The sequence below is a fragment of the Dasypus novemcinctus genome, chromosome 11 (assembly GCF_030445035.2).
Source record: "Dasypus novemcinctus isolate mDasNov1 chromosome 11, mDasNov1.1.hap2, whole genome shotgun sequence".
Taxonomy (NCBI): domain Eukaryota; kingdom Metazoa; phylum Chordata; class Mammalia; order Cingulata; family Dasypodidae; genus Dasypus; species Dasypus novemcinctus.
The window spans coordinates 3302771-3320916 of record NC_080683.1 but is presented as its reverse complement, the minus strand read 5'-3'; the positions used below and the strand labels follow the sequence as shown (position 1 = coordinate 3320916).

The window sequence follows — 18146 nt, the reverse complement described above, 5'->3', positions numbered from 1 at the left end:
CGACGCCCCTGGTTGGACAAGCGTGGAGCCCGTGTCGACGTGATGACGACACAGGCGCCGGCTCGCGCTCTCCTGGGCCCTGGGGCGCCGTCAGTGCGGGCACCTCGGTGGGCCGAGGCTGTGCGGATTGGCTCCCCCAGGGCACTCACGTCCGGAGACGCCGGGGCGGGACGCAGGGCTCCGGTGGCCGCGTCGGGGTCAGCCTCTTGGGGTGAAGCCGAGCGCCCCCTCCTCCCGCCCTGCGGGCTTGCCTGCCATTGGCGCCGAATGATCGCGTCATCGAGAGCAGAAAACCACCTTTGCGCCCCTCTTTGGCCTTTGACGTGCCTGCCGTGACGTCATAGCTCTGCGGAGGTGGCTGGAGGGCGAAGCTGGGGAGTTTTGAGGTAACCAGATCCTTGAGAGTCCAAACTTCCCTCCACCCTCTCCGCGCGTCGAGGTCATGGGAGAAGTGGGATGTGCACCTGGCGTGGTTCTGCTAGAGGGGCGGGAGACTGGAGGGGTAGAGCCGGTAGTCAGGAGGCTCGCCCTTTCCGCGCCTCAGTAGCTTCTGTAAAATGGGAATTTTTTCCCCCTTCCAGGACCTCATGGAGTCCAAAGGGACCAAGAGGGGGGCTGAGAAAATCGAGGCAGCAGAGCCTCGGAACAAACTCCCGTGCCCAGCGCCCTCCCTCCCCACAGCACCCGCTCTCTACTCTGGGCCCTTTCCTTTCTACCGGCGCCCTTCCGAGCTGGGCTGCTTCTCCCTGGACGCACAGCGCCAGTATCACGGAGATGCCCGCGCCCTGCGCTATTACAGCCCACCGCCCACCCACGGTCCAGGCCCCGACTTTGACCTCAGAGACGGATACGCTGACCGATACCAGCCCCGGGACGAGGAGGCCCGGGAGGGGCTGGACCACCTGCTTCGCTGGCTCCTGGAGCACCGAGGCCAACTGGAGGGGTGAGCTAGGCCTAGGACACGGCAGATCCATCAGGAGAGCCAAAGCTGGTGCGAGGACCATCCCTAGAAGGAACCTAGGCTCATCTTTGGGGGAGCCATCCCCCAGCCTCTAACTCCTCCTCCTCAGGGGTCCAGGCTGGCTGGCAGGGGCCGTAGTGACGTGGCGGGGGCATCTGACCAAACTGCTGACAACACCGTACGAGCGGCAGGAGGGCTGGCAGCTGGCAGCCTCCCGGTTCCAGGGCACACTGTACCTGAGTGAGGTGGAGACTCCGGCCGCTCGGGCTCAGAGGCTTGCCCGGCCGCCCCTCCTCCGGGAGCTCATGTACATGGGCTACAAGTTTGAGCAGTACATGTGTGCAGGTGAGAGTTGGCCCTGCTCCGCAGTCCCTCCCCCTTGCCCGGAGAGTGAGAGCCCCTCCCCTGCTGCTCCTTCTTTCCTCGGGCAGACAAACCCGGAGGCTCCCCGGACCCTTCTGGAGAGGTGAACACCAACGTGGCCTTCTGCTCGGTGCTGCGCAGCCGCCTGGGGAGCCACGCCCTGCTCTTCTCAGGGGAGGTGGACTGCAGAGACCCCCAGGCGGCATCCACGCAGCCCCCCGGCTGCTACGTAGAGCTCAAGACCTGCAAGGAGATGCACAGCCCTGGCCAGCGGAGGAGCTTCTACAGGTTCAGGGGCCCGCAGGGCGAGGGTCTAGAATTGATGGCTGGGAAGGAGGCCTGGGGAGGAGGGTGATGCCTGAGGGTAAGGGCAGAAGGGAGGGGCGGGGCAGTGACCCCTGACCTTTCCCGACAGGCACAAGCTCCTGAAATGGTGGGCTCAGTCGTTTCTCCCTGGGGTCCCAACTGTTGTCGCCGGCTTCCGCAACCCGGAGGGTTTCGTCTGCTCCCTCAAGACCTTTCCCACCATGGAAATGTTTGAATATGTCAGGGTACGGCAGTGCCTATGCTGCCCCCACCTGTACCCACTCCCCACGGCCCTCGCTTCAAGCCCCTGAGTCCAGCGTTCAGGGCTGCCGCCTGCCCTGCCCTTCTCCCACCTCCTCCACCACTCTTCTGCCTCCTCTGCCCTCTCCAGAATGACCGTGACGGCTGGAGTCCCTCTGTGTGCATGAACTTCTGTGCTGCCTTTCTCAGCTTTGCCCAGGATACAGTTGTCCAGGATGACCCCAGGTGAGGAGCTCGGCTCTGCCCGTCCTCCCGGGCGCCCGCAGCTCAGCCTCTGGCCCAACCTGTGCCTCCTTCTGCCGCCCCAGGCTTATCCATCTCTTCTCCTGGGAGCCCGGGGGCCCCGTCACCGTGTCCATCCACCGAGACGCACCCTATGCCTTCCTGCCCACGTGGTACGTGGAAGCCATGGCCCAGGACCTCCCATCGCCGCCCGAAACTCCCTCCCCGAGAGACTGACACTTCCCAGGGGCCGGCCCCGCGTCCGCGCTGCCCAGCTAATAAAGGCTTGTTTCTAAGTGGCGCTCCCTGCCGTGTCTTCTGAACGCGCCCCAGGCAGCACCTCAAACACACACAGGTGGTTTGCTGTTCCACTGTTATTTTTACACAGGGCTCGGTCTCCAGGTGGCTCACTGGGTATAGAGGCTGGCCGCAAAGACGATGTCTCGCCGTAACAGGGTAGCCGCGGTCTCCATCTTGGCGCCCAGCACGGGCTCGCCCACCAGGCGGGCCGCCCCCCGCAGCGAGCGGCACATCTCAGCCAGGCGCTGGATGCAGCGGACCACCAGGCCCTCGGGGGTCCCCGAGAGCCCTGCCAACTCCGAGAAAGGCTGCAGGGAGAGCAGGGCGAGGACTGAGCCCGGGGGGCCGGGGCAGCCCCTCCCCACCCCGCTCGCCCTCAGAACCCCCAGCCTCAGCTACTCACCATGCCCCGGGCCCACTCGTACACAACCTCCACCAGCCCGAAGTTCAGCTCCCCCACAAATTCCTCCACTGTCTGGTTCAGGCCGCAGGCCACCTGGACCTCCCCGATCCGCTTGGCCACCGCCTGGACACGCTCCATTCCCTGCCGGCGACGAGCAAGGAAGAGTTAGCGCCTGCCTCGTGCCCCGGCGCGGGGGAGGCCAGAGCGAGGACGGGCCCGTTTCTACTCTGGGGGCGCTTAGAACCCAGCGGGTTAACTCTAAACAGCAGGGCCGGGGAAGGACGGGGCTGCTCGGGGAAACCTGGGGTGGGGGTGGGAAAGGAGCAGTGTGTGGAAGGCGGGGCTCCCACAGCCCGGGGCGGGGACCCCCTACCTGCTTGAGAGTGCTGGGGAGCTGGTCTGCCGGGCCCCCGGGGCTCTGGCACACCAGGCCGGAGAGCAGGGCTGCGATCTCCTCGGGCCGCAGGGCGCTGAGCGCGTTGTCGAACATGAGCTCGGTGAGCAGCAGCTCGTGGCTGCTCATGGCGCAGGCCACCCGCCCCGCCAGCTTCACTGTGCCTGCCTGGTCCACGTAGCCCAGGGTTCGCAGCACCTGGAAGGAAGCAGGCGGGTGCCGGGGAGCCGCTGCCCTCTCCCACCCTGGCCCCCCAGCCCCGCCTCGGGCCCGTCCCACCTCCACGCGCTGGTGGTACTCGGGGAGCAGCAGCAGGGACTGATCCGACAGCAGGAAGCGCAGCCGCTCCATCTCCTTCTGTATCTGTGCCCGCTCCCGCAGCTTCAGGTACTGCAGAGCGGCCAGGGCAGGAGCCCGTTAGCCTTGTCCTCGGTGCAGGGTGCTCCAAGGATGAGGGCCAGGGCGGGGTGGGGGTGAACAGGGGCCTGGGGACCGGAGAGGAAAACACACCCCACCCCCAGCATCCGGGGCCCTACCTGAGCAGGGAAACGGGGGCTGTGCACACACTGAGCCCCCCAGATCAGCTCCTCCAGCTTCCGGGCCCGGAGCCCACCCTCCACCACCGACACATCCTTGAGCTGCAGGTCATTGACAGGGTCGAGAGTGGGGGGTCCGGCTGGGTGGGCCTGAGCCAGGCGCAGCAGCTCCTGGACAGCAGCGGTCACGGCCGGCAAGGGAGGATCCTTCCTGCGGTGGGAATGGGTCTTGAGACCAGGACCTGGGGCCTTGCTCCCCTTGGCCCCCCAGCTGGGGGAGGGCCCCCACCACACCACCCCCTCCGCCCCCGCTCCACGGCCCAGGAGGGCCCCCCGGCATCTCTGACTTGAACTTCGGCTGCTGCCTCCTGCTGACGTCCTCCAGGATCCTCTCCCCACTGATCCGCAGCACCTTGGTGGTGATGGCAGCCACGTCTCCCGGCGGCAGCTTGGCCACGACATGGTCGCAGGGCCCTGGCAGGGGAGGAAGGGGCGCCTCGCCACAGGCCCGGGAGTCCTGCTGGCCTGCCCCAGGACCCGGCACCGGCCTCCCTCACCCTCCGGCAGGAACAGCTTGAATCCCACGAGGTCATCCGGGTAGGGCACGTCCGGGGTGGCCGGCCCCCCGGGCTGGGGGTCCATGGATGTGGCCTTGTCACACAAGACTAAGGCCGTGAACACTCTGCTGGTGGAGTTGGAGGAGACCTGGGGGAGGCGGGGAGGCCAGGCCGGGGGGGGCGTGGGCGGCGAAGGCAGCGGCCAGGTCAAAGAAACGCGACGCAGACCCGCCCGGCGAGCGGGGGCGACCAGGGGCTTCTGGGGGCCGGCGGGCAGGGGTGGGCACGCGGCGGCGGTGGGCAGGGGAAGGACGGCGAGGCCGGAACAAGAGCGCGTGGTGACCGCGGCCTCGCCCAGCCCCGGGGGCGGCGCCCCGCCTCTGCAGCCCTGCCTCCCCTGCCCCGCCTCCCCCGCCCTCACCTGCAGGATCACCCCCAGAGCGTTGCGGTGCTCCTGATTCTTCACTACCACCACCCTGCCCGTGGAGAGAGACTTCAGCCCGTTCACCGACTCCACGATGCGTCGCTGGGGAGCAGGGCCGTGCGGGCGTGAGGCGGAGGGCGCCGCGGGCCGGTCGGGAGCCCGCCGGGCGCAGCCCCGGTCCTCGCCCGCTGCCGCGCCCACACCTGGATCTGGGCCCGGGTCTCCGCCAGCTCCTCCGCCCAGCTGTAGTACTCGGGCAGGTCGGCCAGCTGGCCCGTCACGTCGGGCTCTTCCAAGGCCCCCAGCCTCCTGGTCAGCTCGGCCAGCGCCTGCTCGTGGGCCTGCGGCGGGAGGGGCGCGCTCGTCGACGACACCCCCGGGCCCCGAGCCGCCCGCCCGCCGGCCCGGCGTCCCGCCTGACCGCCCGCCCGCGCCCGGCCCCCCGCCCCCCCACCTTGCTGTCCTTGCGGGACGGGAACTCGGAGAAGCTCCTCTTCATCATGTCCTCCACCCGCAGGGCGTCCACCCGCAGCAGGTTCAGGATCATGGTGTACGTGAGCCGGAACTGCGACTGCAGCTGGGACGGCTTCCCCTGGCGGGCGGGGAGAAGGTGGTGAGCTCGGCGGGCCCTGCTGCCCCCGCCACGACCTCCCCAGGCCAGCCGACACCCGGGGGACTAGACCCCGCCCGGCTCGTCGCAGGGTCCCCAAGGCCCCACCCCACTCCACCGCCACAGCGGGAAAATGCAGCCGGAGACGCAATCCAGTCTCCCGCCTGGACGGCTCCCCGGCAAAAGGCAAGGAGGGAAGGAGGCGGAAGGGGCTGGAGAGCCGGCGGCAGCGCCCACCATCATCATGCGGTGCAGGTCGGCCATCTCGGGCACGCGGCCCTTGCAGAGCAGGATGACGGTGCCGGTGGCGTCCAGGCCCCTCCTCCCCGCCCGGCCGGCCATCTGCACGTACTCCCCGGGCAGCAGGTCCCGGAAGGCCGAGCCGTCGTGCTTGCGCATGGAGTCGAACACCACCGTGCGCGCAGGCATGTTCACGCCCATGGCGAAGGTCTCCGTGGCAAACAGGGCCTGGGGCGGAGGGGACGGCAGCGGGTCGGCGCGGGGGGCCAAGCCCCGCCCCCGGCACGGGGCCAGGGGGCCGGCTCTCAGGACCTCGCTGGCCCCGGAGTGAGTCCGAGAGCCTGCGCTACCACAGCCTTAGCTGTGCTACCGTGGTTCTTTCCTTTCGTCCCGAGAGCCCACTCCCCCTCGCCTACTGACAGCCATTCCGAAACGCTGGGTGGGTGTTTCTTAGTGTCACCTGTCCCTGCAGCATGTGTGTCGTTCTGTGTATTTTTGTAATCTACATAAAAGTCATTATTATTTGACTCAGTCTCTTTCCCCCACCCAGTGGTTTCAGCATCCACCTGTTCCTGGAGTTGGATCTCATCCACTGCATCCAACTGCTGTGGAACACCCTGTGGGGTACACCCCCACATCTAACCTGCCCATCCTCCCAGCGAAGGGCACCTTGGGACAACCAACGACCTGCCACCATGACCAGAATTATAGCGAACCAAGAAAGAGTGGACAGGTTCCTTCACGGACTAGGGTGAACATTTCTTTACGTTATATTCTTTACGTTATATACCTAGGAATGGAATTATAGGGCCGAAGAGTATGTTCTACTTATTTCACCCACATAGTGCCAGGAAGCACTGGAGACTGGCCACACCCACTTACAATAAATGAAGGTTTCCATAACCCCACGTCTCTTTTGACACTTAAGCATTAACCAGCTTCCCAAATTTCCCAATCTAAAAGCCACAAAGTCATGTCTCGTGAATATTTTGATTTGCACTTCTGTGGTTACTGGTGACTTCTCAGAATTTGCTAGTTTTTGCATTTCTTTTTGGAAAACTGTCTGTCCAAATCTTATATACCCCCATTTTAATATGGGGAACTTAAAGCTCAGAGAGGTTACATAATCTCCCAAGGTCACACAGCCGTTAGGTGGTGGGACTGGGCCTCCAACCCAGGCAGCGTGGGCCCAGGGCCCAAGCCCCCGGCCACGGCACTGCCCTGCCCCGGAGCCGCCCGCCCGCGCCGCTGCGCGCACCTTGACCAGGCCGCGGCTGAACAGCATCTCCACGATCTCCTTGAGGATGGGCAGGATGCCGCTGTGGTGCACGCCCAGGCCGCGGCGCAGAAGCTCCGCCATGTGCAGGACCTGCAGGGCCGGGCCGGGGTCAGGGCCGGGCGGGCGCCGCTGTCCCCACTGCCCCCCCGTGCCGCCCGCCGCACCTGGGGCAGCTGGCGGTCGGAGCCGCGCAGGCGAGCGAGGCAGCGCTGCAGGAACAGGTGGATCTCGCTCTTCTCCGAGCTCGTGGTGAGGTCGAGGGAGGTGAGGCCCGAGGCCTGCTCGTCGCAGCGGCCGCGGGAGAAGGTGAACACCACCACAGGCAGCTGGGCGCGGGCGCGCAGGGAGGCCAGGAGGGCCAGGTACACGCCGCGGTCCTGGGGAGGGGGCGGGGGGCGTTTCCCGCGTCAGCGGGGTCGGGGGCGCTCGGAGCTCAAGCCCCAGGTCCTGGGGGAAGAGGGAAGAAAGGCGGGGGCGGGGGGGCCCTGGAGGCGCCGGTCCCCACCTGCGCAGGGCCCCCCTGGTGTGTGGGCTGCTTGGCCCCGAAGGTCTGGGCGTGCTTGCTGGTCCTCTCCTTCTTGGCCTCCACGGCCGCGTAGTACCTGCGGCACAGCGAGGGCGGGGTCACACCCGGCCGGCGCGGGCCCTCACCCCGCCCCGCGCTCACCCCTTGGTGTGGAAGGCTCCCCGGGAGTCCAGCAGCAGGAAGAGCTCCCCCTGGGTCTTCGGGCTGTTCCCCGTGAAGAGGTAATGCTCCAGGGGGACCGGGCGCGCCACGGTGCTGATCACGTAGAGCTGCCGGCGCTTCAGTCGCCTGGGGGGCGCAGGGCGGGGGTCGGCGCTGCACACAGGGCAGGATCCGCAGCCCCCCCCTGCACCCCGGCTCTTCTGGAAGCCAGACCGGAGGGCTGTCCCCACCGCGTCACCCCATCTCGGCACGCAAAGGGGTCCCCCTGCTGCCCCGGGCAGATCTGTCCCCTGCCCACCCCCAGGCCCGACCTCCTCCCACCACACGGTCGAGGAGCCCTGGGTCCCCCACCCCAGCGCAGGGCGCACGTCTCACCCGATCCAGTCGGCAAACTCCAGGGCGTTGGGGACGGTGGCGCTCAGGAGGATGATGGAGACGTGGTCGGGGAGCATGATGAGCACCTCCTCCCACACGACCCCACGCTGGCGCGGGGATGGGGGAGACAAGAGAAGTGGCCTGGGGCTCCGCGGGGGGGCCCAGAAGGCAGGAGGGGGCGCAGGGAGCCCGGCGGGGGGGAAGCGGCGCGACTGTTCCCACGGGCGGGCGCGACAGGGGTCAGGGAGCCCCGGGCCCCCACCTCAGCATCGTTGATGTAGTGGACCTCGTCGAAGATGACCCACTCCAGGTCCCGGATGACATCGGAGCCGCTGTACAGCATGGAGCTGGGGGGAGAGGCCGAGGCTGGCCGCCGGGCTCCTGCCACCCGTCCCTCCGCCACACACCTCGCCCCCGGGGCTCCCGCCACCGGCCCCTCCACCGCATGCCCGGGAAGGTGCCCGCCTCTCACCGCAGGATCTCTGTCGTCATGATGAGGCAGGAGGCCTCCGGGTGCAACTGCACGTCTCCGGTGAGCAGCCCCACGTCCCCGAACGTGTTCCGGAAGTCACGGAACTTCTGGTTGCTCAGGGCCTTGATGGGCGAAGTGTAGATGGTGCTGGGGAGGGCGTGGTGCTGGTCAGGCCCCCAGGCAGGCAGGCGGCAGCCCCCGGCACAGGACCCGAGCTCAGGCGCCCCCGCTGCCCCCAAGCCGCCCTCGCGCTCTCCTTCACCATACGACCCTGGAATAACCATGTCCCCGCACCCCACCCACACTCCTCGCGGCTCTCTGGGCCCCCCTGCTGCAGCCTCTCCCCGGCCTCGCGTCTGGAGGCAAAGGGAAGATATGAGACCAAGAGAGCACGCAGCCAGGGTCCTCAGGACGGGACGTGAGCGGGGCCTAGGTGGACCCCCTTGTACCCTACGAGAGACCTACTGTGATCCTAGTAACGGAGGAAATCAGATCACTGAGGTGGTGGCAGTGGCCACGGGAGGTGCTGAGGCGGGGCAGGCGGGGGGAGACAGGTGCAAAACAGGGGCATTTTCGGGACTTGGGTGTTGTCCTGAATGACACTGCAGGGACAGGTACAAGCCATCATATATCTTGTCCTAACTTACAAAATTGCATGGGAGAAAGTGTAAACTACAATGTAAACTATAATCCACGCTTCGTGGCGATGCTCCAAGATGTGTGCCTCAGTTGTAAAAAACATACCACGATAACGCAGGATGCCGTTACTGTGGGAAAGTATGGGAGGGCTAGAGAGCAGGGCACATGGGAATCCTCTGTATTCCTTACATAACATTTATGTAATGTAAGTATTTTTAAAAGTATTTTAAAAAGAGAGAGAGAGGACGCGAGAGGCCAGCGGCTGGCTGGGGACGGGGACGGGGACGGGGGCCTGTACCGCGTCATGTGCTTCTGGGCCAGGGCAATGGCGTATTCAGCCACCACTGTCTTCCCTGCGGATGTGTGAGCCGCGACAAAGACAGAGTCGTGCCGCTCCAGGTGCAGGATGGCCTGCTTCTGAAACACATCGGGCTCGAACGCCCACTGTGGGGGAGAGAGAAGGATGAGGATGCAGAGAGGAGGGGGCCTTCCTGCTCCCCCCCCCCGGGGCAGGCCGGGCAGCAAGAAGACCAGCAGGGTGAGGAAGGGGCGGGGTGCAGGCCCACACCCCCCGGAAGGGGCCTGGCCTCTGGGCTGGGCTGAGAGGCAGGGCCAGGGTGCAGCCCCCGGGGAGGCAGAGGAGCACGCGGAGACTGGGGCAGCCCACCTGGAAGGCCGGCTGGGGAATGAGGCGGTAGAAATCCCCAACGGGGGAGGTGACGTCCACGGGGATGGCCCACTGCTCCTGGGGCAGGGGTTTAGGGGGCTCTGGGGGGGATTCGGCCACAGATGCTTCCTGGAAAAGCCAGAGGTGGAAGTGATGAAGACACAGCCAGAGGGCTCTCCGTGACCGGTCCTCCCAGGGCGTCCCATTCTTTTGCTGAGATGCGCCCAAGCCAGGCCACCGTCCCTGGGGCAAAGGCCCTCCTTGCCCGCCTCCCCCTCCAGAACCACCAACCTTCAAGACTAGGTCCTCCAAGCTGCTCGCTCGAGCAAGGGGAGCACTGCAGGGAGGGGCCGGGGCAGTGTCCCCTCTGGGACCTCCTGGCTGTCCCACCACCTCACTTTCATCTTCATCGCCCCCACCCAAATCCAGGGGCTCCAGCAGACGGCTGAGGCTGAGCAAGCCGGGGGCTGGGGTGGGGTGACCTGAGGACCATGGAGAGACGGAGACCTTGCCGTTTCCATCTCCTTCCCAGCGGCGCAGGGCACCACTTCCCTGTGTGTCCGTCCCAAAACTAAAACTCACTCTTTGGTGCAAAATCCACGCCTTTCTTGAAGCCAGGTGGAACAGTAAGCAGATCTGGAGGACAAGGAAAGCAGGGTAGACTTGGAGCCACTGCACGGCACTGTACAAGCTACATGCTGCACAAATCTAAATGAGAGAGCTCACGGCACTGTAGGCTATATTTTAATAGTTTCCCAACAGAAGACATTGAAGGTTAAGGATGGGGCAGCTTTTCTTATTTGCTCAGAGGCACGACAAAGCCAGCAGCAGCTGAGTGACATGCCGGGGTCCTTCCTCAAGGGTCAGCCTCAGAGCTCGATCTCCCCGGAGTCCATCCTGGCATCCCCTCACCTTTCTCAAAGTCTATCTCCTCCTCAGCCTCCTCCCGAGTGCTCAGATCTGTCATGGTAGGCTCGTCCATCCCACCTGGAGAGAGATTGGACAGACAGGGATCCACAGGGTGACTGACGTGAGGTGGGTGGGGAGCCCTTCCCTGGAGACTCCAGGCCCTCTCTCCTACGCGCCCATCCCCACAAGAGTCACCTGGCCAGAAGGGATACTGCGTCGGATTCCCCCACAGGGCCTGGGAGAGGGGCCCTGGGGGCCGGTGAAGGGATAATGAGGTCATGGCCGACAGGTTTGTGTTCTCCAGCAGCACCTGAGGCAAGAGACCAGAGCCCCAGTGCAGCTGAGCTTGCCTGACAGCCCCCGCTTCTCCCGATTCTGCTTCTCACGCACCCTGACCTCTTACCTCCTTGTATCCCAGTATCTGGCCAGTGGTGGGGTGTCTCTGGGCCTGTAGGTCGGAAGGGACTGGGGCCCCCGGGGCATTCAGGAGAGACCAAGGATCTGTCTTCCTTTGCCATTTCCTGGAGAGAAGGAAAGTACCTTCCAGGCTTTCTTTCTCCCCTGTCCCGGCTTCCTTCAGCGACCCATGGCCCCCTAGTTCTGGCTCTCCAGATCCCTCACCGGGCTGAGTGCTCCACGCCATGCAGAGGCAGCCAGGCTGGAGAGGACAGGAACAACTGCTCTGCTTCCTGCTGCAGATCCGGAGCACAGGGTGGGAGCCCGTGGGGAAGCTGGAACGAGGGAGAGATGAGAGATCTTAGGTAAGTAAAAGGGGTAAGGAGACGCAGCCGAAAGAGAAAACGATGACATTCACGTTTCGATCATTGAAATGGCAGGTAGGCTAAACAAACTAAGGCGATGAAGCTGACATAATCTTTTCCAAAGATTGAAAAGTTGTCCAGATATTACCTACACTATCTGGGGTGCTGGTTAACAATGCAGACTTTAGATTTCAGAACCTTTGGGGCTGGACCTGAGTACCTGCATTTTTAAAAAGCATCCCAGGAATCGTAAGGCACGCTGGAATTTAAGAACCACTAGTTTGAGAAAAAGGGGTCCCATACCTAAAGATGAAAAGCCAGATACTCAAAGGTTAGCATCCCAATCACCCAATCACCCACTAGTGGGGACATAAGAATGGAACTCCGAGGAGAAAAGACCCTTTTGAAAGAGCAGCTCGCAAAGCTAAGATCTCCCCTGCTCTCCCTGCTCGGTCGACCCACGGCAGGTCCACCGGGCTGGAGTCTGTCTAGCAGCACAAGGGGCCGGGATGACAGGTGTCCAGGGACAGAGAAGCCAGGTTAAAGGCCCTCCATGACGAGGCTGAAGGGGATTGCAGGCTCATTGCGGAGTCAAAGGTTAGGGAAAATGGTCACTCACGGTGCTCTCGGGAGCCCCAGGCACGTTCAGCAGCTCCCAGCGCCCCGTGCATCCCAGCTCCACAGCCCGAAGGGGCAGGTCCAGAGGACCTGGGGGAGGTAGCACTGCGGGGACAGTACAGAGGTCAGAGGTCAAGGGTCATTCCCAACCCACTCCTCTTTTCCCACCCCTCCTGCTCACCGAGTCGCTCCGTCTCCATCATGCTGGAGCCACCGCAGCTGCCGAGCAGCCCGGAAGTGCCGCGAGGAGCCACGGAGTAAGTCCCGCCCCGGGACGGGCGGAAGTGGAACGGCTCCCGTCAGCCCCACCGCCGGGGGCGTGGGACCAGCGTCCCCGACGCGCAGGCGCGACGCGGCGGCGGGCCGGGCGGAAGCGCGCGCGCTCTCGGCGGGCCGGGCGGAAGCGCGCGCGTCCTCGGCCGCCCTGGTGACCGCGCTCCCCGCCCTCCGCCACGTCATCGCTCTGAGCCGGCTCTGCGCGGCCCGCGCGGGCGCCGCCCGAGACCGTGGGGCCCGGGTTCCCGCCCCCTCAGGTAAGGCCTTCTCCTCCGCGCCCTTCGCCCCGTTTGTCCGGCTCTTCCTCTCGTCCTCCTCCTCCTTCGTTGCTCTGAGAGCGCCCCGCGGGGTCCACCGCCTCCTCGGCCGTTAGGACCCGGTGGTTACCTTACTGACCCGAGCCGGGGCCAGGGTGTCCAGCGCCAACGTCCTGGCGACGGAGGGGTGCTTCTCCCTCCCGGGGCCACGTGGTACCCCAGGGCGCCGGTATTCAGGATTCCTGGAGAGAGGAGGGAATGCTGGTCGATCCCGGAGAGCCCTGGGGGCTTGGACGCAGCCGGGTTTAAGCAAGGGTTAGGGAGAGGCCAAAGGCCGAGGTAGACTGGAAGGGGCGGGGTTGGGGCCAGTGTGGTATCAGCTTCGGGAGGTGACAGTGGAGAAAGATGTCTTGGGCCCTGCCCCTGAACCAGGAGCCACCATGTTGGTGATACCCCCCGGACTGAGCGAGGAGGAGGAGGCTCTGCAGAAGAAATTCAACAAACTCAAGAAAAAGGTGAGGGAGTGTGTGTGGGCATGTCCCAGCCCCGTTGACACCGCATTCTCAGCACACCTGGGCTGTGTGTGAGGGGTCGGGAGGTTCTTCCCACGCATACCTGGAGACACATCACCTCTCAGGTAGGTCCAAGAGGTGGGCTTGCCCAAATCTTGGTGTGTACTTTCTTCTCTAGGCAATCTGCCACGGAGTTGTTTTCCTTTCCTAGGGATTTTGGTACTACCTAAGAGCTGGTGTTTTCTGCTATTCCTTGTTTTATTGGTACCCTTCAAATACCCAAACTTGAAGCTGTCATCTTCTTGCCCTTTTCTAATATCGTTCTTCTTCTTGATCTTCCAAATAGTAGGGACTATAGTCAATTCTCCCATGTGTTTAGGCTCAGGTCTTCTTGATTATTCCGTGGAAGTCATCTCTTCCATTTATTCTTTCCTGTGTGTTCCTTAGATTGGGTCTTGGCTAACACCTAGACGGTCCTAATATTCTCTTACCAAGTTTCGTAGTTGGTTTTTTTGGAAAGACTTCTTTGCTCCTGCCAAAGTGAACCATTGAAAATGCAAAACTCTTTCTTCTATCAAAATGATCCATTGAAAATACAAAAACCCACCCCCCTTTTCTTAAAAATTGTAAATGGTTCACACTGTTTGCAAAACAAAGTTATCTTGGCATCCCTTTCTGGCCAAAAAAACTACTCACTGGTCCCAAAACATACATCCTCAAAGCCACCTTATCCCAGCATCTTTGCTAACTTGTTTCCTTTGTCTGAAGTATCTTCTTTCTCTGTGTCTATGTTGTGCAGAGCCTACCCAGGGCCCAATAATAGCCATTTGGCATCACAAAATCTTACTTTTTGCTGCAAATGATTTGTACCTCTTAGAAGGATTATTGGCAATTCAGTCTGCTTGTATTGCTTCTCAGACTATAAGAGAGATCGCGTTTTTATATACCTTAATAGCTCGTTACAAAGTCATAGCAAATCCTCCTTAAATATACAGAGATTGGGTGGATGAAGTCTCCAAAAAAGGATACCTAGGCTTATACTTACTTGCAGCTAATCTTCTGGGACTCCCATATTTGGCTGAACTCCTTGTCTCCGACTTCAACTCTGGAAAGCCCCTGGGTGCTGTGGTTTCTATAGGTTGGATAATCCTGTCATTGTAGATAACGTGGGGGACCATGTGTGAGCCAGGGCCGCCTCAACACACCACTCCAGGGGCCACCATCCACATTGTTTTCTCCAAGGAGAGCATCCCCCAGAATGATGCACCCAGGGGCCTCTGGAGAGGACCTGGCCAGGTCCTGGCTCTCACCAGCCCCTCTCTTCTCACCTCCCAGAAAAAGGCATTGCTGGCTCTGAAGAAGCAAAGTAGCAGCAGTACAGCCAGCCAAGGCGGTGTCAAACGCTGTAAGTGGCTGGGAAAAAGGGGACGGACTGGATGGGGGCAGCAGGGGTGACCGCCGACACACCTGGCCAATGCTATGCCTCCTTCCCGGCCAATTTAGCACTGTCAGAGCAGCCGGTGGTGGATACAGCCACAGCCACGGAGCAGGCAAAGCAGCTGGTGAAGTCAGGAGCCATCAGTGCCATCAAGGCCGAGACCAAGAACTCGGGCTTCAAGCGTTCTCGAACCCTAGAGGGAAAACTAAAGGTGAGCACAAGCACAAGGTGTTCAGGGAACCCTCGGCTTCAGAGGGCTGCAAGCTGGAGGAGGGTGGGCTCGGGGCGGTAATGCTTATTTCATCACTGGCAAATCGGTCAACTGTTAGATGCTTCTCTTTCTTATCTATAAAATGAAGAAACTCGATGACTCTTAAATTCCCCTTCATTTTATACATTCTGTGCTCTAACCCAGCAAGGTAGACAGTGAATTCATTGTTCTGAGGTGTTGAACAGGTTAAAAATAACATTAGGTTCAAAGGACGTTTGGGTAAACAAAATGCTTTAGATGTACATTGTGAGTCATTTAGAAAACTAACACAGTTTTTTTTTTCTTAAGTGTAGCAGGTTGGGGGGTGGGAGGGAGATGACAGGAAGCCAAAAAGAGGGACGGAAGAGGAACCCCTTGTCCCGCAGTAAGGCCGCCTCCTGCCCCCACACTGAGGCAGGCCTTTACCGCCTCCCCAGGACCCCGAGAAGGGGCCAGTCCCCACCTTCCAGCCATTCCAGAGGAGCATATCTGCCGACGACGATCTACAGGAGGTAGCACTTTGTGATTCTCTGTCCCTGGGGGCTGGGGATTAAGGAAGATAAGTGGCCCCACATTTTGAACCATATGCCAGGAACCAGAAATCACTTTGATTATTCTCGGTCTCTTTTTTCAGTCATCCAGACGTCCCCAGAGGAAATCTCTGTATGAGAGGTTAGAGTTAGAGGCAGAACTGCATCCCCCGTGGCTGGTGGAGCGGGAAGGGTCAACTGCCTGGGTCTTCGGGAGGGGTGGCACCTCCCTGGGGTGAAAGGAACTGGGGCTGCAGTGGGAAGGTGTTGAGTCTCCAGAGGGTCTGGGAGAAGGAGACCCCTTTCATCTTCACTCTCTGCTTCTCCCCAGCTTTGTGTCTTCCAGCGACCGTCTTCGGGAACTGGGGCCAGATGGGGAAGAGGCAGAGGGCCCGGGGGCCGGGGATGGCCCCCCACGAAGCTTTGACTGGAGCTATGAAGAACGAGGCGGTGCCCGCTCTTCAGCCTCCCCTCCCCGAAGCCGCAGCCGGGACCGCAGCCATGAGAGGAACCGGGACAGAGACCGAGAGCGGGAGCGAGATCGAGACCGAGAGCGGGACAGAGACCGAGACAGAGACCGAGAGCGGGAAAGGGACCGAGACAGAGACCGAGAGCGGGACAGGGACCGGGACAGGGACCGGGACAGGGAGCGAGACCGAGAGGGCCCCTTCCGCAGTGAGTGACCCTGGCTGGGGGGGCGGGGGACCTCGGCAAGACTTCAGACGGGTCCTCCTAGAAGGGACTTTGGGGTGGAGAGCAGGGTGGGTGACAGCTTCTGGCGGATTCCTGATCCCGTAGGGTCGGACTCGTTCCCTGAACGCCGGGCCCCTCGGAAGGGGAACACTCTGTATGTGTATGGAGAAGACATGACGCCCACCCTCCTCCGGGGGGCCTTCTCTCCCTTTGGAAACATCATTGACCTCTCCATGGACCCACCCAGAAAGTAAGGGTGACAGCGGGCCAAGGGGGCGAGGCCTGGGTGTGAGGCTGGGGGCTCTGGGCCTGGCTGGGTTCCGAAGAGCCCAGGGGCCCACTGCTGACCCCGGTTCCTCCCATCCCAGCTGTGCCTTCGTCACCTATGAAAAGATGGAGTCAGCAGACCAGGCCATCGCTGAGGTTGGCACTTCCCAGACCTGGGCTCCCCATCCCTCCCGCCGTCTTCGTGTTTTCTTGTTGAAATACCAGGAGCCAGGAGGAAAGGGGTTCCTTGTGCGAGCGAGTCCCCCCTGTGCATACAAGAAGCCCTGTGTGCTCAGGTCCCTCTCAGCCCCGGAAACCCTCCTCTGGGTGGTCAGTCACGTCCCCCGCCTTCCGCCCTCCCCCTTCTGCCCCAGCTCAATGGGACGCAGGTGGAGTCTGTTCAGCTCAAAGTCAGCATCGCCCGCAAGCAGCCCATGCTGGACGCCGCCACCGGCAAGTCTGTCTGGGGCTCCCTCGGTAAGAACAGGGCCCTTCCTCCTGGCCCGCGCGCCCTGGGCTCCCTGCGGCGGGGAGGGAGCCGGCTTGGCGTGGCGGCAGTGCAGGTGGGGAGGGGGCTTATGGAGCCCTGCTGTCAGGTAGAGGCAGGGGAGGGAGGAAGGAAGGAAGGAACGAACTGGAGTCGACCTCAAGGTGGCGACTGGAAGGGGGGAGGCAGCGGGCGCTGCAGGCAGGCTGGTGAGGAGGAGCGCCCCCGATCTGAGGGCCACTGTGAGGTGGAGTCGTGTGCTGGCGTCCGCGTTTGAGCGTAGGGCTCTGGACCTCGGCCGCGAGGAAGGGCGACAGGTAGCCGATGGTCCTCTGTGTCCCGGCTGCTGCAGAGCGAGAGCCTCATTAGGGGAGACTGATTTGGGAGGGAAAACAGCCACGTCTGGCTCGGCAGTACACAGGGACTACGTTAGGACATATGGCAGTACTCCTCGCGCCCCATGTGTCCCCAACACTTCTGGCACATTCGCAGAATTTCAGGGTGCAGCAAGGGCACAGGAGGGGCCCCGGGGCCTGAGCCCCGGAAGGAGGGAGGTGATGGCAGCAGTGGCGAGCTATGGAATCAGAGAACGTGGGGGGGGGGGTTCGCACTAGCCCCCCAGTGGCGGGATAGAATCTTTAAAAACAGGGTATAGAGGGGACGTGTTGGTGAAGAAGGAAAGAAGCAGCCAGAGCCTTGAGAGAATGCTTAGAGCCAGAGCTGCACCCAGATGAGTCCACGTGAAATAATCCCACAGGTCCTTTTACGCTGCATGTAGACTCCCGGGGAAAAGAGGGGCAGGAACGGGTTCAGAGCAGGCGTGGCCCTCCAGGCAAAAGGAAGGAGCCATAATTGACCAACGTATCAACAAAGGGTCACAGGTTTTCTCGAGAATTTTTAATTGCTGATGTACTGACTAAAAGTAATGGGTTAACATCATCCACACATCTCAACAGTGGTAACATTTAGGGTTTTTCAAGGAACAGAAGATCCATCACAGTATCCACATGTGCCACAAAAACAGCTCGCACTGCCGGGCGCCGGCCCGGCTCCCAGCCTGGGGGCCCCGGGGAGGCAGGCGCGGCCCGGCCACCGGAGGGCAGCATGGAGACGGGCTGCCGGCTGCTCCTCCAGGCCTTGACCGCCCCTCTCCTTCCCCCAGCTGTCCAGAATAGCCCTAAGGGTTGCCACCGGGACAAGAGGACGCAGATCGTCTACAGTGACGACGTGTACAAGGAAAATCTCGTGGACGGCTTCTAGGGAGCGGAGCTGGGTTCCTGTGCCTCGTGTGCCCCCATTGCTGTCTCATAAAACACTGAGGTGGAAGCGCGCACATCTCCCTCAGCCTCGGTTCTTCAGCCCCTGGAGTGGGTTAAGCCTTTAGAAACGGCCGTCAGGTCTGGTCTCGCCTGTCCCAACTCGGCCAGTGCACATGCCCCGTGGCCCTCACC

At 62.4% G+C, this 18146-nt stretch overlaps 3 protein-coding genes across 6 annotated transcripts; 2 read left to right on the top strand and 1 right to left on the bottom strand.

Moving 5' to 3' along the window:
• Positions 1-587: 587 nt before the first annotated feature.
• On the top strand, positions 588-6480 carry DXO (decapping exoribonuclease). 2 transcript variants are annotated; one of them, XR_011650034.1, is made up of 9 exons: positions 588-943; positions 1071-1306; positions 1393-1612; positions 1740-1875; positions 2022-2116; positions 2200-2286; positions 2502-3597; positions 4156-5762; positions 6128-6480. XR_011650034.1 is itself a non-coding variant. In XM_012522909.4 (6 exons), the coding sequence occupies exons 1-6, from the start codon at positions 588-590 to the stop codon at positions 2348-2350; spliced, it is 1194 nt and encodes a 397-aa protein (XP_012378363.1). In that variant the 3' UTR covers positions 2351-2409. The 2 variants fall into 2 exon arrangements, 1 of the variants encoding a protein (XP_012378363.1); XM_012522909.4 differs by lacking the exons at positions 2502-3597; positions 4156-5762; positions 6128-6480 and having other exon boundaries at positions 2200-2409.
• On the bottom strand, positions 2473-12459 carry SKIC2 (SKI2 subunit of superkiller complex). Of its 3 annotated transcripts, XM_058306519.1 has the most exons (28): positions 12167-12342; positions 11987-12090; positions 11228-11337; positions 11010-11127; positions 10802-10916; positions 10610-10684; positions 10280-10333; positions 9989-10179; positions 9698-9826; positions 9329-9474; positions 8392-8538; positions 8182-8266; positions 7920-8026; positions 7524-7670; positions 7362-7458; positions 7021-7233; positions 6836-6946; positions 5575-5805; positions 5182-5319; positions 4931-5068; positions 4725-4829; positions 4304-4451; positions 4094-4220; positions 3747-3957; positions 3490-3600; positions 3190-3408; positions 2817-2957; positions 2473-2721 (listed from the first exon to the last, which is right to left on the bottom strand). In XM_058306519.1, the coding sequence occupies exons 1-28, from the start codon at positions 12186-12188 to the stop codon at positions 2521-2523; spliced, it is 3741 nt and encodes a 1246-aa protein (XP_058162502.1). In that variant the 5' UTR covers positions 12189-12342; the 3' UTR covers positions 2473-2520. The 3 variants fall into 3 exon arrangements, with proteins under 3 accessions (XP_058162502.1, XP_058162501.1, XP_071074504.1); XM_058306518.1 differs by lacking the exon at positions 10802-10916 and having other exon boundaries at positions 12167-12459; XM_071218403.1 differs by having other exon boundaries at positions 3190-3600; positions 12167-12324.
• On the top strand, positions 12432-18028 carry NELFE (negative elongation factor complex member E). Its single transcript, XM_004452378.5, has 11 exons — positions 12432-12518; positions 12951-13033; positions 14366-14435; positions 14534-14679; positions 15156-15230; positions 15353-15390; positions 15580-15923; positions 16047-16191; positions 16310-16364; positions 16583-16685; positions 17858-18028. Exons 2-11 carry the CDS (start codon positions 12959-12961, stop codon positions 17953-17955), a joined length of 1149 nt encoding a protein of 382 aa, XP_004452435.2. The 5' UTR covers positions 12432-12518; positions 12951-12958; the 3' UTR covers positions 17956-18028.
• Positions 18029-18146: the final 118 nt, after the last annotated feature.